At 46.0% G+C, this 24285-nt stretch overlaps 1 protein-coding gene across 1 annotated transcript in view; it reads left to right on the top strand.

The window, feature by feature from the left end:
* MCTP2 (multiple C2 and transmembrane domain containing 2) overlaps positions 1–24285 on the top strand; it is a 202325-nt gene that overhangs the window by 5110 nt on the left and 172930 nt on the right. Inside the window, exons 2-3 of the mRNA XM_052659435.1 lie at positions 13316–13378; positions 14514–14622. Coding sequence (XP_052515395.1) covers positions 13316–13378; positions 14514–14622 — 172 coding nt within the window. The remainder of the gene's footprint in view (positions 1–13315; positions 13379–14513; positions 14623–24285) is intronic.

The following is a 24285-nucleotide window of genomic DNA, read 5'->3' as shown; positions in this document are numbered from 1 at the left end:
TTTTTTGTTGAAATATAGTTGATTTTCACTGTTGTGTTAATTTTTGCTGTACAACAGAATGATTCAGTTATATATATATATATGTATATATACATTCACATTTTTTTTTTTAAATACTCTTTTCCATTATGATTTGTTACAGGATATTGAATACAGCTCTTTGTGCCATACAGTTGGACCTTGTTTTGATCCATTCTGTATATAAAAGCTTGCATCTCCTGCCTACAACCTCCCATTCCTTCCCTTCCCCACCCACTTACCCTTGGCAACCACAAGTCTGCCCTTACATATTTTTTAAATGAATCGGAGTCCTGCTGAAGTCATGTGATCTGTGAGGGAACATTTCATGCACAGATGGGCACAATAGAGGACAGAAACGCTATGGCCCTAACAGAAAATATTAAGAAGAGGTGTCAAGAATACACAGAAGAACTATACAGAAAAGATCTTAATGACCTGGATAACCATGATGGTGTGACCACTCACCTAGAGCCAGACATCCTGAAATGTGAAGTCAAGTGGGCCTTAGGAAATATCACTTTGAACAAAGCTAGTGGAGGTGTTAGAATTCCAGCTAAGCGATTTCAAGTCCTAAGAGATGATGCTGTGAAAGTGCTGCACTCAATATGCCAGCAAATTTGGAAAACTCAGCAGTAGCCACAGGACTGGAAAAGGTCAGTTTTCATCCCAATCCCAAAGAAGGGCAATGCCAAAGAATGCTCAAACTACCGCACAATTGCACTCATCTCACACGCTAGGAAAGTAGTGCTCAAAATCCTTCAAGCTAGGCTTCAACAGTATGTGAACCAGGAACTTCCAGATGTACAAGCTGGATTTAGAAAAGGCAGATGAATCAAAGATCAAATTGCCAAAATCCACTGGATCATAGAAAAAGCTAGTGAATTCCAGAAAAACATCTACTTTTTCTTCATTGACTAGGCTAATGCCTTTGACCGTGTAGACCACAACAAACTGTAGAAAATTCTTAAAGAGATGGGAATACCAGACCGCCTTACCTTGCTCCTGAGAAACATGCATGCAGGTCCGGAAGCAACAGTTAGAATTGGACATGGAACAACAGATTGGTTCCAAATTGGGAAGGAGGGTGCATCAAGGCTGTATATTGTCACACTGCTTATTTAACTTAGAAGCAGAGTACATCATGTGAAATGCTGGGCTGGATGAAGAACAAGCTGGGATCAGGATTGTGGGGAGGAATATCAGTAACCTCAGATATACAGATGACACCACCCTTATGGCAGAAATTAAGAGGAATTAGAGAGCCTCTTGATGAAGATGAAAGAGGAGAGTGAAGAAGCTGGATTAAAATTCAGCATTCAAAAAATGAAGATCATGGCATTGGGTTTCATTACTTGATGCCAGATAGATGGGGAAAGAATGGAAACAGTGACAGACTTTATGTTCCTGGATTCCAGAATCACTGTGGGTGGTGACTGCAGCCATGGAATTAAAAGACACTTGCTTCTTGGAAGAAAAGCAATGACAAACCTCGATAGCATATTAAGAAGCAAAGACATTGCCTACAGAGGTCCATATAGTCAAGGCTATGGTTTTTCCAGTGGTCATGTATGGATGTGAGAGTTGGACTGTGCAGAAAGCTGAGCACTGGAGAATTGATGCTTTCTGTTCCATCCCTCACCCCCTTGGGAAAGCTACCCATGAAATAAGCTACACCAGGGATACCGGCAGTTGTTAATTTTGTTGTACACTGGGTATGTCACATGCCAACCCATACTTTCCTCATTTCCCACCCATTTTATAAAAGCAATAGCATGCTGTCTGCTACACATTAGAAGAATCAGATAAACCAGATCTGAGACAAAGATTGTTGTTGTTGTTCAACCGCTCAGTCATGTCTGACTCTTTGCAACCCCATGGACTGCAGCATGCCAGGCTTCCCTGTCCTTCACTATCTCCCAGAGTTTGCGCAAACTCATGGCCATTCAGTCAGTGATGGCATACAACCATCTCAGCCTCTGTCGTCCCCTTCTCTTCCTGCTTTCAATCTTTCCCAGTATCAGGGTCTTTTCAGATGAGTCAGCTTTTCCCATCAGGTGGCCAAAGTATTGGAGCTTCAGTTTCAGCATCAGTCCTTCCAATGAATATTCAGGGTTAATTTCCCGAGGGGGTGAGGGATGGAACATCCGTGGTCTGAGGCCTGCGCTGGGATTTGCCTCACTTGCTAATGAAGCCGAGATTCTTAATGTCCTAGGGGATAGGCTTCCTCTCCTGTCTACAGGGTTCAAATGGGCAGGTCGTTTTGCGACACTTCCATGTGAGACTTGTCCCTTTTTATGACTGACATTTTATTAGTTGTGCTTTTTTCATTCAAGGTGATAGCCTATCACGGTTGCCTGGCAACCAGATTGCCTCCTGTATGTGACTACGTATGTACCCCCTCTGATGGATGACACTCTTTCCCGTTGCTCTCAGCACCATGACTTGGGGCTCGAGATGCTAAAAGGGCATCTCATGCTGTTGCCCCACACAACCACCACCACTGTGTGTTTGGCCAGCAGTGTAGAAGTCAGCCTCTCTTGTTAGCCTGGAAGAGCAGAGATAATGTCTTCTTCCGTTTTTTCCCCAGTCTTTCTGCAAACCTAACTTATGTAAAATATATTGATTCACTTTGTGTCTGAAGTTGACTGCTGTGTGCTGGCGGGGGTGGGGTGCATAGAAATTCAGTTTGCTTGGGAGAAATGCTGATCCATGGAGACCTTGAGTGGGTAGGTGAGTTTTGAAAGTGAAAGAAAGTGAAGTCGCTCAGTTGTGTCCAAATCTTTGCGACCCTGTGGACTATAGCCTGCCAGGCTCCTCTGTCCATGGGATTTTCCAGGCAAGAGTATTGGAGTGGGTTGCCATTTCCTTCTCCAGGGGATCTTCCCAACCCAGGGATCGAACCCGGGTCTCCTGCATTGCAGGCAGATGCTTTATCCTCTGAGCCACCAGGGAAGCCCCAGGTGAGTTTTGAAGGCGTTCCCAAATGTCTCCTCTTATATGAAGAAGATAAAATTAGGGAGACTCAAAGGGAGAGTCATTTATTTTTTCTTCTATCTTGCTGTTTTTTTTTTTTGCTTCTTTCTCCTATCAGCATTCCCCCCAGAAGATATTTTACAAGGTACTTTTTCGTGGTTAAGAATTTAGAAAATACAGAGTCACCTCTGGTTCTCGTCCTTGGTGTTGATGATGGAGTTGAGACGAGACCCAATTACTGGAAACAGTGACCAGCACTCTGAGGCAATCTCTAGACAGTGTGAGATAAGCCATTTGAGGTGAAAGGGGAGCAGAGAGATTGCTCCGAGTATGTGGCTGGAAAGGCCTGAAGCGGATGCATTTTGAGGTTAAGACTCAGATAGGTGGCGAATAAATCCAGGTAGTTAAGGTTGTTTTTTATGACACTAGAAAAATAGAATTAGCTCATAGCCCAGTACGTGGCAATTGCAAGCACCCAATGAGGACTCGCTGCTAAGATTATGGTTGTATTTATTACTGTTATTATTTTTATCATTATGTTTTCAGCATGAAGTCGAGGGCCAAAGAGGTTGAAAGACTTGCCTAATACCCAGCTCGTAAGTGTCAGAGCCAGGAACTAAATCGAGGATTGTTTGAATCTAAAGCCCGTGTGCCAAACTCTGTATGTGTCAGGGGTTTAGAGAAATGTAGACCTGCAGTTCAGGAGAACTCAGAGCTGGTGATCTAGAAAGAGTTGATCATCAAAGGAAGGTATTTGTTTTTCAGTGTCCACTGTGCCCTTTTAAATCCCCCTTTCAGTTACAGTGATGGAATGGTTTATTATCATGGTCTGTAGCCAATAATCCTGAATGGAGGATTAATGCCATCCCTGCCCCACCATTGATGTCACCCCACAATGGGGTCCCTCCTTCCCTAACACTCTGACAGCTGGAGTTTTAAACGTCTCACTTTGGTGCAAGCTTATGTGGACGAGTTGAGTGGTTTAGAGGAGTACCTTATTGGGATAGTTCCAGAAACTCTGCTTGGCAACCACAGAGCTTCAGTTTAGTGACCACAGAGAAGCAAGATGACAAACCACAGAGGAGAGGAAACAACCGACAGCTTGCCGAATGAAACAAGGGCGTCAGTTTCTCGACACTTCAGTTGCTATTACTGTTACTATTCAGTTGTGTGTTCTTTACTATTTTTGTTTTATGTCAGAAATCATTGCTGAACATACGTGATGTCAGTGAGACAAGCATGTAAACCGTGCCCCAGGGTCCTTCATGGAATTGTTCTCATTTTTCTTTTCCCCTCCCTTCTTCCCATACCTGCTATGTGCCGATCCTGCCCTGAGACACTGGGAACACAGCGGTCGACAAAGCAGACCACGGTGTGTTTCCTCCTGGAGATCCTGTTCTAGATGGTGGTGGGCTTCAGATATGTTCAAAAAGTGAGAGATTGGATGGAGAAAAATAAAGCAGAGGAAGCATTTAGGAACGCTGAGTTGGAGGTGTGACCATTTTGAACACAGTGGTCAGGAAATACCTCTTCTGAGAAGAAAACATGTATACAAGACCTAGAGGAGGTGAGAAAGCACGTTGTACACGTGTTGGGAGAAAAGCATTCCTGAAATACAGAAGAGACAGCATACAGATTCCAGGGAGGTAGGAGTGTGCCTGGTGTATGTCAGAGACAGCACGGAAGCAGTGTGACTGGAGAGGATGGTGGGAGGTGTCAGAGTTACTTCTGAGGCTGTAGCACAGGGGCTTTCCCATCCTGCCAGCTAACTCTGCTACCATAGCAACCACCCGGGATGCTGGATGAGCAGATGCAAAGGTACCCTGTGGGCTGGGAGCTGTGTTTGCTCACAGGCAGGGCAGGATGGATCAATAGCATGAAGTGATGCTTGCTGTACCTGCTGTGGACACTGGGAATAGCAATAAGTGAGTTTGCCTCAGATTGGAGTTGTGGAGGAAGCAGGTTCAAGTTAATAAGCTGAGAGAAGAGAGGAAGACATCTCCATCCTAAGATCTGCCTTGATTGTGTATGTATGTGTGTGTTAGTAGCTACGTCGTGTCTGACTCTTTGTGATCCTGTGAACTGCAGCCCGCCAGGCTCCTCTGTCCATGGGATTGTCCAGGAAAGCATACTGGTTCAGTTCAGTCGTTCAGTCGTGTCTGACTTTCTGCGACCCCATGAACTGCACCACGCCAGGCTTCCCTGTCCATCACCAACTCCCGGGGTTTACTCAAACTTGTGTCCATTGAGTAGGTGATGCCATCCAACTGTCTCATCCTCTGTCATCCCCTTCTCCTCTTGCCTTAAATTTTTCCCAGCATCAGGGTCTTTTCAGATGAGTCAGTTCTTCGCATCAGCTGGCCAAAGTATTGGAGTTTCAGCTTCAGCATCAGTCCTTCCAATGAACATTCAGGACTGATTTCCTTTAGGATGGATTGGTTGGATCTCCTTGCAGGAATTTGTGTGCACCAGGACCCAGGAGAAAGGAGCAGTGACCCCACAAGAGACTGACCCAGACTTGCCCGTGAGTGTCCAGGAGCCTCCAGCAGAGGTGTGGACTGGTGGCGGCCTGCTGCAGGGCTGGGGGCACTGAGAGTAGCCGTGCATGCCTTTTGAAGGAGATCACCATCATCTTCATTACCTCCACCAGATTGTCCCCTCCTAAATAACAGGGAGGGAACACAGCCTCACTCATCAACAGAAAATTGGATTAAAGTTTCCCCTCAGTCAGTCTCTCCCATCAGGAAGCTTCTGTAAGCCTCTTATTCTTCTCCATCAGAGGGCAGACAGACTGCAAAGTACGGTCACAGGAAACTAACCAATCTGATCACCTGGACAACAGCCTTGTCTAACTCAACGAAACTATGAACCATGCCATGTAGGGCCACCCAAGAAGGATGAGTCATGGTGGAGAGCTCTGATAAAACGTGGACCACTGGAGAAGGGAAAGGCAAACCACTTCAGTATTCTTGCCTTGAGAACTCCAGGAATAGTATGAAAAGGCAAAAAGATAGGACACTGAAAGATGAACTCCCCCAGGTCGGTAGGTGCCCAATATGCTCCTGGAGATCAGTGGAGAAATAACTCCAGAAAGAATGAAGTGACGGAGCCAAAGCATACTAGAGTGGGTTGCTATTTCTTCCTCCAGGGGGTCTTCCTGACCCAGGGATCAAACCTACATCTCCTACATCTTCTGCGTTGCAGGCGGATTCTCCATCACTGCACCACTTTGGAAGCCCTACCTTGATGGTCTATCTGCCATCATAAGAGTGTCGGTGGGGAAGGGATGGTCAGACTGAAGGAGTGGACTTGGGTTACTGACCACCTTCATTGAGTTGTTTTCTTCAGTCTTTGCAAACACATCCACTGTCTTCATAGTAATAAAAAATAATAGAATGGCAACACCAATTTAATAGCACCTCGAGAGGTTCTGTGGAAGGAACTCTGCTGTGTAAATGTCGTCTCATTGGGCCACACTTGCTGGGCTCACTCTTTATACAGAGATCCTTGTACAGTGACTGGTCCAAAGAAGGAACTTGGGTTGAAGGAATGAATTTTTGAAGGAATGAATTTTTCTCCTCACAGCCTGTAATGGTAATAGATTTTTTTTGCCCCTTTGAGAGATGCTCCTGTGGCCGTGAAACTTTTCAAGGCCACAAAGCCAGGACGTAGCAGAGGTGGGATTCAGACTTAGGTGTTTGTGGCTCCAGGGGTTTGTCTACTACTGGTCAGAGCTGACTGTTGTGCATGTCACGTGAAGGTTCTGCTTTGAGATTCTCCTGGTTCTGGGCGCAGTTGTGTGCAGTGAAGAGCAGTTACCAGGTGAAGGGCTGAGTAACCTCTCTTGCTTCTCTTTGGCAACCATCTGGCCTCTTAGCTCTGGCTCTCAATTTGTAAATTGGTGAATTACTAATGACAGCCCATGGACTTCTTTTAAGAAGTTAACAGAAGCGTGTATTTGTTGATTATGAAGCGCTAGCCAGAATCCCAGGGATGGGGGATCCTGGTGCGCTGCCGTCTATGGGGTCGCACAGAGTCGGACACGACTGAAGCGACTTAGCAGCAGCAGCAGCAGCAGCCAGAGTAAAGAGGGGACCACTGTTATTTTTAAAGTACTTACTGCTAGCAGTCTTGAAAATGGTTACGGAAGGTCAGTGGGCACATGTTGCTGAATGTGGTAAGAGAAGTTCCCTATACGAAGGTTGGCAGACTTTTTCTGTAAAGGGCCAGGTAAAATACATAGGTACAGCTTTGTGAACCATAGCTCTTGCTCTGTCGCAACTACTCAACCCTGGTGTAGCATGAAAATAGCCATAGAAAGTATATAAATATATACATAGGCAATACACAAATAGATAGGTGGGGCTGTGCTTCAGTGTTTAAACTTTATAAAGACAACTGTTGGGCCTTAATTTGCTGGTATAGGCAGTGAATATTCACACAGATGCACATACTTATATTTTGTGTATTAGATAACATTTTAAATGATTTTGGGAGTGGGGGAAAATAAATGTGTATACCATGATTGTATGATCCATAACCTCCTAAAAAGTTATATGAAAATTGCATCCACATAGACTTAGCCATTTGGTAGACGTGAATTTTTCTGAACAGGCATTCTGACTGTGACCTCTGACTGCCGCCTGAGTTGTTTGAATTCCGTCCCTGTTTTCAAGCATCACGTAATGGTCTGTCTAATCATCTGCCTTCTGCCCTTCTTGCTACTTCCTTTCCCTGTAGGTATTTGTGTCTGTGACTACACTCTTCCTGAGTACTCACAGACTTAATGGTGGCTTGGCCCAAAAGGTCATTTGGGTTTTTCCATCACATCTTTTTTTCTTCCTTTATTTATTTTTAATTGAAGGATAATTACAAAGTTGTGTTGGTTTCTGCCATACATCAACTTGGTTCAGCCACAGGTATTCCTATGTCCCCTCCCTCCCATTATATCCTATGGAAAAACCCAAGCAAACTTTTTGGCCCACCAATAATAGATGTGGGTTAAGTAATTAATTCCATATGTATTATATATATCATTTGCTATACTCATGTCCTTGGATAGAGTATTTCCCAGAGACCATCCAAGTGACCTTCTCAGCCAACTTGTTACTCTTATTTAGCTTTCCTGCATGTGGGTTTACATCTTCTTCCACGAAAGTTTTAAACAGTCAACGATTGTTTACTTTGCTTATTAGACTTCCTGTGTATTCGTCGTGGTAAGATCCTTCAGACAGCCACATGGGAAGTGATATTTGTACAAGATCACACATAGTGTAAACAAAAGAAAATGTTGTTTTTTTCACATCAGTGTCTTTCTCTTAAGATCCTTGGTGACTGGAGATTTTCTTTTCCTTTTTTAAACAATTGACCCATCCATGCGAATATCTTCTCATTTTAATAAGTTTTATATGCAGTTTTGTAAGTTTTACTTTTCCATAAATTATACCTTAAAGCAAGATAAAATGGAAATATTGATGTAAATTTGCTGTGCTCACGCACACATGCAAACACACACAAATCCCATTTACCGGAAAGGTGACAGGGAGAGTTGTGTGAGGGATGACTGGCCTTCTGCCAACATGTTAGTGCTGAGTTTCTGGATGTTGTATATAATTAGAGAGCTTTATCATATGAAGACTTTTCATCACTAATGATACTCAAGATTATTTGTCTTTTCCTGAGTATGCCCTTGGAAACATTTGTTTAAAATGGTTAAAACCAGTGCTTAATGGATAAACAAACTATGCTGCTGCTGCTGCTGCTAAGTCGCTTCAGTCGTGTCCAACTCTGTGCGACCCCATAGATGGCAGCCCAACAGGCTCTCCCGTCCCTGGGATTCTCCAGGCAAGAACACTGGAGTGGGTTGCCATTTCCTTCTCCAGTGCATGAAGGTGAAAAGTGAAAATGAAGTTGCTCAGTCGTGTCTGACTCCCAGCGACCCCGTGGACTGCAGCCTACCAGGCTCCTCCATCCATGGGATTTTCCAGGCAAGAGTACTGGAGTGGGGTGCCATTGCCTTCTCCGAAACTATAGTACACTCATAATTGTGGAATACCATTCAGCAATTTAAAAAATTGCCAGTTTGAATGGATTTCAGAGGCACTCTGCTGAGTGAAAGATGTTTAGTTCAGTTCAGTTGCTCAGTCGTGTCCAGCTCTTTGTGACCCCATGAACTGCAGCATGCCAGGCCTCCCTGTCCATCACCAACTCCCAGAGTTTACCCAAACCCATGTCGATTGAGTCGGTGATGCCATCCAACCATCTCATCCTCTGCCGTCCCTTCTCCTCCTGCCTTCAATCTTTCCCAGCATCATGGTCTTTTCAAATGAGTCAGCTCTTCGCATCAGGTGGCCAAAGTATTGGAGCTTCAGGTTCAACATCAGTCCTTCCAATGAATACCCAGGACTGATCTCCTTTAGGATGGACTGGCTGGACCTCCTTGCAGTCCAAGGGATGCTCAAAAGTCTTCTCCAACACCACGGTTCAAAAGCATCGATTCTTCTGCCCTCAGCTTTCTTTATAGTCCAACTCTCACATCCATACATGACTACTAGAAAAACCATAGCCTTGACTAGACGGACCTTTGTTGGCAAAGTAATGTCTCTGCTTTTTAATATGGTTATTATTAACCATATTATATGTTATTATATAACCTGTCTAGGTTGGTTATAACTTTCCTTCCAAGGAGTAAGCATCTTTTAATTTCATGGCTACAGTCACCATCTGCAGTGATTTTGGAGCCCAGAAAAACAAAGTCAGCCACTGTTTCCACTGTTTCCCCATCTATTTGCCATGAAGTGATGGGACTGGATGCCATGATCTTTGTTTTCTGAATGTTGAGCTTTAAGCCAACTTTTTCGCTCTCCACTTTCACTTTCATCCAGAGGCTTTTTAGTTCCTCTTCACTTTCTGCCATAAGGGTGGTGTCATCTGCATATCTGAGGTTATTGGTATTTCTCCTGGCAATCTTGATTCTAGCTTGTGCTTCTTCCAGCATTTCTCATGATGTACTCTGCTTATAAGTTAAATCAGCAGGGTGATAATATACAGCCTTGACGTACTCTTTTTCCTATTTGGAACCAGTCTGTTGTTCCATGTCCTGTTGTAACTGTTGCTTCTTGACCTGCATACAGGTTTTGGTGTTAGCCAGTGTCAAAAGTTTACATACATATGATATTCTGAAAAGAGGTGAAGCTATAGGATAAGAACAGGTCATTTACTGCCATGGAGTAGGGAGAGGGAGCGACTAGACCACAATGGGATCACATGCAGGATTTTTTTGGGGGGGACCCACTCCAGTACTATTGCCTGGAAAATCCCATGGATGGAGGAGCCTGGTGGGCTGCAGTCCATGGGGTCACGAAGAGTCTGACTCGACTGAGCAACTTCACTTTCACTTTTCACTTTCATGCATTGGAGAAGGAAGTGGCAACCCACTCCAGTGTTCTTGCTTGGAGAATCCCAGGGACGGGGAGCCTGGTGGGCTGTCGTCTATGGGGTCACACAGAGTCGGACACCACTGAAGCAACTTAGCAGCAGCAGCAGCAGTTCTGTGTCCTAATACTGGTGGTAGTTACACAAATACATACATGTATTAAAATATCATCATACTATACACACATGTGAGAAGCCAGTTTCACTGTGTGTTAACTTTTTTAAGGTAAAATTTAAAAATAAAAATTAGAGTGCTTAATTATGCTTGCTGAGAACCACAACAGAAATCTCAAGATGGCAGATACCAAGTATTCCTACAAGAAAAATACTCATTGTAATTTTTTAATGAAAAAGTTACCAATTTGTTAGTTGGTTTACAAAAACAGCTGAAAATAATGCAGTTTTACTCAATGAAAAATCCTTTGGCTCCGTGCAGAACGTAAGGAAATGTTCAGTTATGTGTCCCCCAGTGGCTGTAACCTGGTCCTCCTTTGCTTCTGCAGGCTTTTCCTGTCTTCTTTATAGTGATCACTTTCCTTCCTTGGTGTGTATATACAACGGGTGACAGTTACAGGGGCCATGGGAACCATAACTTTAAGTTCTGTGACTTTTCTGTGAGTAAAACCAGCCATCATGTTGAATTAATGTCATTCTTCACATTTAATTTCCATGTTATTCTAAGCGGAAGACTTACCGTGAATTTGAAGGAAAGCCCCATGATCGTTTCTGATAGCAAGTAAATGATGGTGGTGATGTGGGCTCATTTGTCACTTCATGAGCGTTATCATTAGTTGTCACTTCATCAGTTATCATTAAGTGCAGGGAGGCCTCTCTTGGGAGAGTGTGTAGGTGTGCTGGTTGAGGAATGATGCTTCTTAGGGAACATTCTCTCTCCTGTTTGGTCGTGGAAGATACTGGGCCCCCTGTTACTGAGTTCATAACCACTCACTCTAAACAGGAATTCTGATCCCAGCACCAGTGGTTTTGCAGAACTGCCTTCAAATAGGATGGATTCAGTGGGGTGTTGATTTGTTTCACGAAACTGGAGACACTAACAGGGTGATCACACAGCAGATGTTACTTGTTGATTCGGCACATGAAGACCTGATCCAGCCATTTTTGGTTTTGCAGATCAGGTAGAGGAGGAATTGCTGAGCTTCTAGGAGATGACCCCGTGGGAGAGTGCCATAGTGTAAAAGGCATGAGGAGACATCTTCTGAACTTGAGAGATTTGAGTTTGAAATATTGATCGTCCTCATAAAGCAGCCCGCAGGCTGTCCTGTCTCGCTCTCCTGGGTATCATTTTACATGTAACACAAGTAGATGTTCACCAACCAGACAGGTGGCTGGAGGCCCGGCTGCTTCCTTCCTTGTCTGCTACTGGGATCAAGCCCACACTGGGAGAAATGGGTGATCGTGGTCCTTCCACAGCTGGGGCTTCCCGTGACTGAAGTGCTGGGGTCCTTAGAGCAAGGTCCAAGTGCTTGCCATCACCCTGGGTCCTGAATGAAATGTATTCACAGTTGAGGGACATTTGACTAAGACTGGGAGAAAGAGGCAGATGTGATGGGAGAAGCTCAGGTGCAGACATCTATAGGAACACCCCTGTGCTCGCTGGTGAGGGCTTATGAGGCTCCACATGACTTGTGATCAGGGCTCGTTCCTGTAGCCCTTTGTGGTGTCAGTGCATGTACAGGGGGTGGACCAGAAAGCCCCTGCTTGTTTGTAGCCCTTGTAGCATCTGAAGAAATGCCCTTTTGCTCTAGAATCCAGGTTCTGTTTACCTAAGCTCCACTCGAGAGAAAGAGAGAGAGAGAGGCAGTGTCCTGGAGCCAGTCTGCCTTCCATCCAGGCAGACTCTCTGAATTGAGCCTGCTGTGCCAAGGATCAGTGACCACAGTGCATCTGTTCCCCACCTTCACCCCTGCAGAGCTTCAGGGTCATCTGAGCAATCTCTGCACGACTGCTGCCTGGGTCTCAGTTAACCCACAACTTCAGAATTACTCAGTCTTGTTTGGAGGGAGAAATCTCATGTTTTCCCACAGGGAATGAGCCCCAGCTAATGGGTCCAACAAATGGGCACACACCCCAAGTGCTAGGAGGCCTTTTGTTCATTTCACGTCAACTGTCTGTGCCTTTTCATGTAGGCATCTAGTCTCACATTGAGCCCAGAACCTTCATAAAATCCCAGAGCTCCTGGGGACCTCACATTTGTGCATAAAACCCTGATAAGAGTGCAGATGTCTACTGCGTCCCACGCTTACTGCTGAGCCATACTCACTTCATTGCCCGGTGGCATCATTTCCTGGTTACTGGAGGCGTATTTAAATTGGGAAATATAAATACACCTCCCCATCTGAGATCGTTTGTAGAGAATCTGCATTTCCTTATTGGTTCTTGTTCATGAGGTTATGGTTGGAGGAAGGTCTTTGTGACCATATTTGAAATGGGTCCTACCTGACTGATGAGCTCAGGTCTCTGGTACCTGTTCCACCCTTTTCTCCTTTATGGCCGGGGTCCAGGCAGGTCCCTGATGGAGGGACCTGGCAGGATGGCCCTTGGTCCTCCCCTGGGACAAAGCTGCTGGCACGCTGATGACTTGCATGAACTCCAGATGTGCTGGCCACCCCACGGGAGAGTAGAATCGGCCTTATCTACACGCTGATCAGTGACTAAGAGGGCAGAGGCTGCAGCCTCATGGACTCCAGTGAGTCAGCCTTTTACTGCCAAGACTCACCACACGCTCTGGAAGGTACCCCGCACATCTGAAACTGGGTATGCAAATGGCAGCTTCAAAGGGAAAGACCTGATAAAGGGTATCCTTGTGAGGGTATATTCTTTTCTTTTTTAAAGCAGGGTTGTTAATTCTTTTTCTTCTTCTTGACAGAAGCTCTGTGGAAGTGGGGATCTGAATGCTGCTCTGACATCTCAGCATTTCAAAGAGCAATCTGTAAGTGACATTCCTTAAAAACAAACACTAAGTACTACAAATATTTCCTATCAAATGTTTGGATCTTTGCCTCTTTTTATTTCTAAAGGATGTGGAACTGTAGTCACCCACAAAGACAGGCCCTGCAAATTGTGGCTGGAAAAGATGAATTCAGTGTCTATTGATTTGTCAGAGTGGAATAGATTCTTCTAAAAATACAGAGCCATGAGAATGAGGGAGATTGGTGCAGGAGACAAAGCCATTTTGAAGTGCTTTGAAATGTGGACCTAGAAACTTTGAAAAGAAGGCTGGTTGAGAGTGACTTAGCCACAGATCGGTTAATTGAAAGTCAAATAAGTGAACAACACATCATTTTATCTGTACGTTTTCTTTCGAAAGATACACCTTTGCTCTTTTCAAAACCTGAATTGGATTCATTTAATAAATATTCAGAAACAGACTTGAATTTGATATAATGGCTTATAGAAGTTGATGTGTTCCTGGAGAGGGAAAGGAGCTTGGGAGAGGTGAGACTGTGTGTTTAAGTGTAGGAAGCACTATAATGGGGCTCAGGGTATGAAAGAAAAATATGCCCCAGAGAGGAAGTGTCTCCTGTGGGGACCCAGGGAGGGACATGGGTTAGTGGTCATGGATCAGGAGGCTGTCATCTGAGTCGTCGTGAACTAGAATCTTTCTATTACATGTGAACTGGTGGGGGGTGGTGGGCAAGGGGAGAAGAGGAGAGAGACATCCCACATCTGAGCTTGGAGGTGTGGGCCAGGCCTGTGGGGGCCCGCCCCATGGCTGGACCTCTCCATGCTGAGTCCTCTCTGGGTACTCCACCAGAAACTAGGATAAAGGATCCTGCAGAACATGAGTGAGTTTAAGGGGATGTCAGTTGTCAGCATGCAACTTATCTATTAATACTTCTTCTTGAAAAGTTAATATTGCAAAACTCTTGTCATGAATTCTCATAGAATCCCTCTGGGAGAAAGATAAAGAACAGGGTAAGCATTGAAGTAGGTGGGGGTGGAGGATAATGCTAGACGATTTGCCATGATCGCAAGCATCCTTTTTGCTTAAATGAAGAAGCATTTCCACATTCTGTTTCTCGGGCCCAAGACAACTGACTTCAGTTACTTCTCCATCTACGCAGGGTCTCAGGGAAGCTGGCGATGGCTTGAGTAACCTGCCCAGCCCTTTTGCCTACCTCCTCACCATCCACCTGAAGGAAGGTCGGAACCTGGTGGTCCGGGATCGCTGTGGTAAGGCCTGGCCCTATGCGCTGTCGGTAACCTGGGGACCTCTTCCTCTCTACCCTCTGTCAACCCTGCTAGTCAGCCTTCTCTGTCTCAGCACAGCTGGTGGTAGACCGGAGCTCTCAATCTAAATTTCTCCAAGTATCAAGGTATTTGCAGTGAGTTATTGAAACACATAAAATCTTACTGACCTTTTCTCTGATTAAATTAATAATCATCATCAAATATGAATAACCACATAAAGTTCTGGCAGGAAACATCATTGTAAGTGCTTTAAGGGGCTTCCCTGGTAGCTCAGTGGTAAAGAATCCACCTGCAATGTAGGAGATGTAGGTTCAATCCCTGGGTCAGGAAGGTCCCCCTGGAGAAGGATATATCTGTTTTTCCTTTGTTATCTTTTTTCATTTATTTTGTCTAGGAGGTGCAGTCTTTTTATTCTAAAGAATTTTGTGTCTTTCTTTGGGTTTTTGCCAGTCTCTCCAATCTTTGCCAGTTCCTCTCGACTTGGAACAGCTATGAAAAGAGGCCACCCTTCTGTCTGTCTTCTCTGTTCTTACCTTTCTTTCTCATTATTACCATTACTTTTTTTTTTTTCTTCAGGAAGAATTCCTTAGCTGGGCCTTCCAGCTCACTCATTTTCGCATTAATTGTTACGACCATTGTGCTATTCTGTTCGTCTTTTGAGTTGTCTTTAAAAAATTTTTTTTTAGAACAGTCTATGTTTGTTTTGGGCTTCCGTGGTGGCTCAGCGGTAAAGAATCTGCCCGCAGTGCAGGAGTCTCAGGAGACGTGGGTCTGATCTCTGCCGGGCTTGGGAAGATCCCCTGGAGGAGGGCATGGCAACCCGCTCCAGTATTCTTGGTGGAGAATCGCATGGACAGAGGAGCCTGGCGGGCTGCAGTCCGTAGGGTTGCAAAGAGTCAGACACGACTGCAGTGACTGAGCACACAGCATGTTTGTTTCACGCATGAGCTATTGCCGTCAGCTTTGAGAGCGTTAAGTATGCATTAAAGATCTCCCGCTTGGCGCTTCCTCCCTTGGATGTCTCTTGTTGTGTTTTCCACTCCTCTTTCTGTTTATGTGTCCCTGTTGCCATCTATAGATGCTGTTTTGGGGTACCGTGTCCTGTCTTCACGGAGCAACAGTGAAACGTGCATCCGGACAGGGAGAGCCAGCCGTCGAGGCCAGCTCCTTCCCATCCCTCCCAGTTACCAGCAGCTCCTGGTTCTCCCCTGTCGTGGACGGCCTTCCTCTCTGCCTTCGTGCCCACGCTCACCCTTCCTGCTTGCAAGTGCCTTGGCTGGTCACGGCTCGGCCCCAGAGGAACAGGGCGGTGCTGACCCTCTCAGCTGCTCTGAGTGCTGTGCCAACCAGTCACGCTGGTACTTGCTCGGGCCATTTTCTGCTTCCTGCCTCCATTGCCGCGACACTTGGAGCGCCCCTGGTGTTCCTGCCATCCTATCCTCTTGCCTCGCCTCTGTCCCTGAAACTTTGTGTCCTGTGTCTTTCTTTCTACTGCTCCCGTTTAGGACTGTGATGTCTTCCATCAACCTGATCTTAGCTGACTGCCATCGTTTAGGGTGGAGTTTTTTAAAACAAAATTATCTCTTTTTGTAATTTGTCAGGATTTCAAAATAGCGAACAAATCTCATTTTCTCCTTGTTGGGAAATAGTGTTTCCATCAAAGTTATAATTGCTTATCTATCAATTGTGCAACTTCTTGGGTAGTGAGTGGTATTGTATACTCTTATTATAAAATGTCTCTGCTGTATTAGGTAGCTCTCTTAAGGTTATTTTGAAGGGTTTGGAGCAGATAGCATTTTCGTACCTGGAATCACATCTGAGGGACACGATCATAAACCAGAGTCAGCTAACTGCCCACCCATGAATATCCCAACTCTTGTTCGGAACCCGTGGTGTCTGGTGGATGCTTCCATGAAATGGTGATCATTTTAGAGCTTGACTGGGGACAACTCATCTGGAGATTAGAAATAGGTACCACAGAGAGTTCATTTAATCTGACTGGAAAGAAATTTCTGTAAACCTGTAAAATACATGTCCTGTTCTGAATTTTTGAAACACTCCAAAAGTCTGTCATTTTGGAGATGTGCCCAGACCTTGGACTTCTTCCAGGACCAGCTCCCCCTTTTCCAGTTTTGCCATCTGTTCTAGCTGTTTTATCCCTTATCTGTGTGAGTGGTCTGGCCACACCACCCTTGCTGTATCACACTGGTACACTGTTAGCAGACACCCAATAGATGCTCAGTAAAGTTGGCAAATGATGGAGAAGCCATTGCCTGCATCAGAAAAGGACCAGAACAATAAGGTTTATGCGGAGCTACTCCACACCTCACTGCTTCGGGGCCAAAGGAGAGGCTGTGGTCTGTGCTCTAACCCTATCATAGTCATCTCTGCCATTATGGTTTCATCAGAGCTAAACATCATATGCCAGGTTGCCTCTATCTTTTGTACACCTAATATAATCCAAAGATAAATACCTAGTAAGGAGTCTAGGTCATAACCTGTTCTAGCACCTGTGTCTTTTATAACTGGTAGTAACTGTTCCTGTCTCTTTTATTTATCGGGAAGATTAATCATTATCCACTAAGAAAACATCCCGTCCCAGAAAGTGTTTGTGACTGCATTCATTACTGCTTGATTTTCACAGGTATTAGGGTGTGCTCAGGGCACGTTGGACGCCCACTGTTGATTTCTGCAGGGATCATACTCTTTGGCACCTGTGTCCTGGCTCCTTTGTGTGGAGGCAGGGCACATGTCTGACATGTCTAATTGGTCTGACAATGTTTTCTATGGAGCCCAACTCAGAATTTTATCCAATGCAGTCCTTTGGACCAGTAGTTTTCAAAATTGAGTGAATGTCTGAGCAGCCTAAAGGACTTGTGAAAATACGCATTGCCCACCCACAAAGGTTTCTGATTGAGGATGTCTGATGGGGCGCCCAAGAACTTACAGTTCTAACAGGTTCCCAGGCGATCACAGTGCAGCTGGCCCAGAAACCAGGCTGTGAGGACCGCTGCTCCAGGCACTGAGCCGAGGCAGGCAAGCAAAAACGCGTGCTTCTCCTGGTAGGGAGAGTTTCAGTCCTCTCTCAGACATAGTGTTTTCTTTTCCTGGGGCTGGACCTCATTATGCGTTTGCTCTCTTACTTAATTTGTATTCTCTAAACATAATTTAATTTGGTATTCACCTAATTAACATAATTAGGTACAAAGAGCATTGTGGTGTGCCGAAATTTACACTATGTATTCTGTATCCCTTGGACTGCAAGGAGATCCAACCAGTCCATCCTAAAGGAGATCAGTCCTGAATATTCTTTGGAAGGACTGATGCTGAAGCTGAAACTCTAATACTTTAGCCACCTGATGCGAAGAACTGACTCATTGGAAAAGACCCTGATGCTGGGAAAGACTGAAGGCAGGACGAGAAGGGGAAGACAGAAGATGAGATAGTTGGATGGCATCACCAACAGGATAGACTTGAGTTTGAGTAAACTCCGGGCGTTGGTGAAGGACAGGGAAGCCTGACGTGCTGCGATTCATGGGGTCGCAAAGAGTCGGACACGACTGAGCGAGTGAACTGAACTGAACTGATCACATGGTCTCTGATTTTCTGGATATAAGATCAATAGCTGATTGTTTCAATACTAAATGTCCTTCAAGATCTATTCAAATGGAACTTCTCTCTAGTCTTTTATGTTCTTCACAGACACAAGCTCCTTGTCATCTCAGTGCTATGAGTGTTTTACCTCTACAGACCATACACCTTTACCCTTAGTGGGATGAATGATTGATCCTCCCTGTTAATATTGGTGCTGCATTAGCGGGGTGGCCACTTTATTTATCTTCATACGTCCAGCAGTGCCACGTGTTGTGTTGCTCAGTCATGTCCAACTCTTTGCAACCCCATGGCCAGACTGGTGCTTTATACACACAGGGCTTCTAATGCATTTTAGTTCTTCATTAGGGAAATCCAACAAGTTCTGGCCTTCAAGACAAGGAGTATTAAAGACTGTCATGAAAGGGAAAACATCTGCCCTGGAGGGAGCAGAGTTCCTTCATTCCCTCCTTGATTCAGCAAGTGTTTATTCTCACTGACATGAGCATCACACTGGAACACGAGTGGGACCTGGTGATAAAGTCCAGAAAAGAAAAAGAAAAGACATGTATACAATTTTAAAATGTCACACAGATCACCAGCTTCAACCCATTTAGCAGGAGTCCTAGTTCAGGTGACTGAGGTACAGAGACTTCACCAGGGCCTTGCAGGGAGGCAGTGGCTGTGGCGGGTCTTGGCAGAGTGGGTGGCTCTGGGGGTCAAGAAGAGGACTGGGGCGTGACAGTCCACTTCTGGCTTGTGATTTCCTGTATCAACTCACTCACTCTGCAATGGAATTTACCCATCTGCACAATGGGCACGATGCAGCTTGTCCTAAAATGTAGTTGGGAGATTTGAGAAAAAGAAGTGTGTATAACATAGTGGCTTCCCAAATGGCACTAATGGTAAAGAATCCACCTGCCAATACAGGAGATGTAAGAGACACAGGTTTGATCTCTGGGTCGGGAAGATCCTCTGGAGGAGGGCATAACAACCCACTCCAGTATTCTTGCATGGAGAATCCCACGGACAGAGAGAAGGGCCTGGCAGGCTACAGTCCATGGAGTCGCAAAGTCAGACATGGGTTGATGCAACTTAGCATGGAATGCATGCATGCAGCCACAGACAATGTGTAAATCAGTGGACATAGTTCAGTTCAGTTCAGTTCAGTTCAGTTCAGTCGCTCAGTCGTGTCCGACTCTGCGACCCCATCAATAGCAGCACGCCAGGCCTCCCTGTCCATCACCATCTCCCGGAGTTCACTCAGACTCAGTCCATCGAGTCCGTGATGCCATCCAGCCATCTCATCCTCTGTCAGCCCCTTCTCCTCCTGCCCCCAATCTCTCCCAGCATCAGAGTCTTTTCCAATGAGTCAACTCTTCGCATGAGGTGGCCAAAGTACTGGAGCTTCAGCTTTAGCATCGTTCCCTCCAAAGAAATCCCAGGGTTGATCTCCTTCAGAATGGACTGGTTGGATCTCCTTGCAGTCCAAGGGACTCTCAAGAGTCTCGTCCAGCACCACAGTTCAAATGCATCAATTCTTTGGCGCTCAGCTTTCTTCACAGTCCAACTCTCACATCCATACATGACCACTGGAAAAATGATAGCCTTGACTAGACGGTCCTTAGTCGGCAAAGTAATGTCTCTGCCTTTGAATATACTATCTAGGTTGGTCATAACTTTTCTTCCAAGGAGTAAGCGTCTTTTAATTTCATGGCTGCAGTCACCATCTGCAGTGATTTTGGAGCCCCCAAAAATAAAGTCTGACACTGTTTCTACTGTTTCCCCATCTATTTCTCATGGAGTGATGGGACCGGATGCCATGATCTTCGTTTTCTGAATGTTGAGCTTTAAGCCAACTTTTTCGCTCTCCTCTTTCACTTTCATCAAGAGGCTTTTTAGTTCCTCTTCACTTTCTGCCATAAGGGTGGTGACATCTGCATATCTGAGGTTATTGATATTTCTCCCAGCAGTCTTGATGCCAGCTTGTGTTTCTTCCAGTCCAGCGTTTCTCATGATGTACTCTGCATAGAAGTTAAATAAGCAGGGTGACAATATACAGCCTTGACGTACTCCTTTTCCTATTTGGAACCAGTCTGTTGTTCCATGTCAAATTCTAACTGTTGCTTCCTGACCTGCATACAGATTTCTCAAGAGGCAGGTTAGGTGGTCTGGTATTCCCATCTCTTTCAGAATTTTCCACAGTTTCTTGTGATCCACACAGTCAGAGGCTTTGGCATAGTCAATAAAGCAGAAATAGATGTCTTTCTGGAACTCTCTTGCTTTTTCCATGATCCAGTGGATGTTGACAGTTTGATCTCTGGTTCCTCTGCCTTTTCTAAAACCAGCTTGAACATCAGGGAGTTCACGGTTCATGTATTGCTGAAGCCTGGCTTGGAGAATTTTGAGCATTACTTTACTAGCATGTGAGATGAGTGCAATTGTGCGGTTGTTTGAGTGGACATAACTGTTTTCCAATACAGCTTTACACTAGGCTGGATTTGATCCTTGTCCAAAATTTGTTGACCTTGACCTAGAATATTCTGATCTGATTTTGGATATTTCCCTTGAAGAAACTGCTCTTCAGAGTAGCAGAGTACATCTTTAGTTAGAATAAGGAGGTATGAGCTGTTGAGGAGATGTGATGCAAGTTGTGAAGCTCATGTTTTCCAATGAAGTGTCTAGAAAGCATCTCAGTAAGGTGACATGAAATAGTGCAGAGAAGTCTAGCGATGTTGAGCGGTAAGAAGTTTTGCCCCCACCCCCCTGCCCTCCCTGTATATTTTCACTGGGCAGTAAAGTGAAATATCACATTTCTCTCAGGAAAAGATATTTCCCCCCAGCATTTATGATTGAGGACTGGACCCTTTGTCACTTGGCCCATCCAGGAACAGTGAGGGGAGCCTCCCGGAACAGGCCTTCCCTGGTGTAAAGAGTGCTGTGAACGCTTTATCTAAATTTCTCACTTCTCTGTCTCAGGCTAGGGCTGGTTTTTTAAGTAGACTATCGAGGTGGGATTTTGAGATTTTTCTGGATGACGTTTGTTATCCTAGGAGGTTGCTACCTCTGGACGATGCCCAGGCTTAGCGATGGCGTCAGGCACGGACTGTTATGTAGTCACCACCCTGAACGTCCCAGGTCTTCAGCTGTCAACGACTCTATTCCTTCTTCAGTATAGATAAGGGTGTGTGTGTGTGTGTGTGGTGTGTGGTGTGTGTGTGTGATGTGTGTGTGCATGTGTGTAGTGTGTGGTGTGTGGTGTGTGTGTGTGTGGTGTTTGTGGGTTGTGTGTGGTATGTGTGCGTGTGGGTAGGTGGGTGTGGTGTGTGTGTGGTGTGTGTGTGGGGGGGGTATGCGTGTGTGGGGTGTGGGTGTGGGTGTGGTATGTGTGGGTTTGGTGTGTGTGGTGTGTATGTGTGTGTGGTGTGTGTGTGTGTGTGGTGTGTGTGGTGTGTGTGGGATGTGTGGTGTGTGTGTGTGGTGTGTGTGTGGTATGTATGTGTGGTGAATGTGGTGTGTGTGTGGTGTGTGTATGTCTGGTGTGTGGTGTGTGTTGTGTGTGTATGTGGTGTGTGTGTGGTGAGTGTGGTGTGTGTGTGTGGTGAGTGGTGTGGGTGTGGTGTGTGGGTGTGGTGTTTGTGGGTTGTGTGGGGGGTGTGTGTATGGGGGGTATGTGTGTGGTATGTGTGCATGTGTGGGTAGGTGGGTGTGGTGTGGGTGGGTGTGGTGTGGGTGGGTGTGTGTGGTGTGTGTGTGCAGTATGTGTGTGTGGGGGGTGTGCATGTGTGTGGTGTGGGTGTGGGTGTGGTGTGTGTGGGTTCAGTGTGTGTGTGTGGTGTGCGTGTGTTGTGTGTGGGATGTGTGGTGTATGTCTGGTGTGTGTGTGTGGTGTGGTGTGTGTGTGGGGGTGTGTGTGTGGGGGCTGTGTGTATGGTGTGTGGTGTGGGTGTGGTATGTGTGGGTTGGGTGTGTGTGTGTGGTGTGTGTGGGTGTGGTGTGTGTGGGGGGTGTGGGATGTGTGTGGTGTGTGTATGTCTGGTGTGTGTGTGTGGTGTGTATGTGTGGTGAATGTGGTGTGTGTGTGTGGTATGTGTATGTCTGGTGTGTTTTTTGTGTTGTGTGTGTGTATGTGGTGTGTGTGGGTGTGGTGTTTGTGGGTTGTGTGGGGTGTGTGTGTGTGGGGTGTGTGTGTGGGGGTGTGTGTGTGGTATGTGTGTGTGTGTGTGGGTGGGTGTGGTGTGTGTGGGTGTGTGTGGTGTGGGTGGGTGGGTGTCGTGTGTGTGTGGGTGTGTGGGTGTGTGTGTGTGTATGGTGTAGGGTGTGGGTGTGGTGGGTGTGGGTTTGGTGTGTATGGGTGTGGTGTGTGTAGGTGTGTGGGTGTGGTGTGTGTGGGTGTGGTGTGTGTGGTGTGTGTGTGGGATGTGTGGTGTATGTCTGGTGTGAGTGTGTGTGGTGTATGTGTGTGTGTGGTGTGTGGTGTGTGTGTGTGGGGATGTGTGTGGGGGTGTGTGTGTGGTGTGTATGTGTGGTGAACATGGTGTGTGTGTGTGGTGTATGTATGTCTGGTGTGTGGTGAGTGTTGTGTGTGTATGTGGTGTGTGATGGTGTGTGTGTTGTGTGTGGTGTCTGTGTGGGGTGTGTGTGTGTGGGGTGAGTGTGGTGTGTGTGTGTGTGTGTGTGTGTGTGTGTGGTGAATGTGGTGTGTGTGGTGTGTATGTGTGTCTGGTGTGTGGTGTGTGTTGTGTGTATGTGGTGTGTGGTGGTGTGTGTGTGTGTGTGGGGATGTGTGTATGTGGTGTGTGTGTGGTGTGTGGTGTGTGTGTGTGTGGTGAGTGTGGTGTGTGTGTGTGTGTGGTGAGTGTGGTATGTGTGGTGTGTGTGTGTCTGGTGTGTGGTGTGTTGTGTGTGTATGTGGTGTGTGGTGGTTTGTGTGTGTTGAGTGTGGTGTGTGTGGTGTGTGTTGTGTGTGTATGTGGTGTGTGGTGGTGTGTGTGTGTTGAGTGTGGTGTGTGTGGTGTGTGTGGTATGTGTATGTCTGGTGTGTGGGTGTGTGTGTATGTGGTGTGTGTGGTGTGTGTGTGTGTGTGTGGTGAATGTGGTGTGTGGTGTGTGTATGTCTGGTGTGTGGTGTGTGTGGTGTGTGTGTATGTGGTGTGTGTGGTGTGTGTGTGTGTGTGTGGTGAATGTGGTGTGTGTGGTGTGTGTGTGTCTGGTGTGTGGTGTGTGTTGTGTGTGTGTATGTGGTGTGTGGTGGTGTGTGTGTATGTGGTGTGTGTGGTGTGTGTGTGTGTGTGTGGTGAATGTGGTGTGTGTGGTGTGTGTGTGTCTGGTGTGTGGTGTGTGTTGTGTGTGTGTATGTGGTGTGTGGTGGTGTGTGTGTATGTGGTGTGTGTGGTGTGTGTGTGTGTGGTGAATGTGGTGTGTGTGGTGTGTGTATGTCTGGTGTGTGGTGTGTGTTGTGTGTGTGTATGTGGTGTGTGGTGTGTGTGTTGTGAGTGTGGTGTGTGTATGTCTTGTGTGTGGTGTGTGTATGTCTTGTGTGTGGTGTGTGTTTTGTGTGTGTATGTGGGGTGTGGGGTGTGTGTGTGTGTGTGTGGTGAATGTGGTGTGTGTGGTGTGTGTATGTCTTGTGTGTGTTGTGTGTTGTGTGTGTATGTGGTGTGTGTGGTGTGTGATGGTGTGTGTGTGGTGTGTGTGGTGTGTGTATGTTTTGTGTGTGGTGTGTGTTTTGTGTGTGTATGTGGTGTGTGTGGTGTGTGTGTATGTGGTGTGTGGTGGTGTGTGTGTATGTGGTGTGTGTGGTGTGTGTGTGTGTGTGGTGAATGTGGTGTGTGTGGTGTGTGTATGTCTGGTGTGTGGTGTGTGTTGTGTGTATGTGGTGTGTGGTGGTGTGTGTTGTGAGTGTGGTGTGTGTATGTCTTGTGTGTGGTGTGTGTATGTCTTGTGTGTGGTGTGTATTTTGTGTGTGTATGTGGTGTGTGGTGGTGTGTGTGTTGTGAGTGTGGTGTGTGTGGTGTGTGTGGTGTGTGTATGTGGTGTGTGTGGTGTGTTTTG

This window comes from Budorcas taxicolor, chromosome 21, assembly GCF_023091745.1.
Source record: "Budorcas taxicolor isolate Tak-1 chromosome 21, Takin1.1, whole genome shotgun sequence".
NCBI lineage: Eukaryota > Metazoa > Chordata > Mammalia > Artiodactyla > Bovidae > Budorcas > Budorcas taxicolor.
This window is presented reverse-complemented; position numbering and strand designations above follow the sequence as displayed.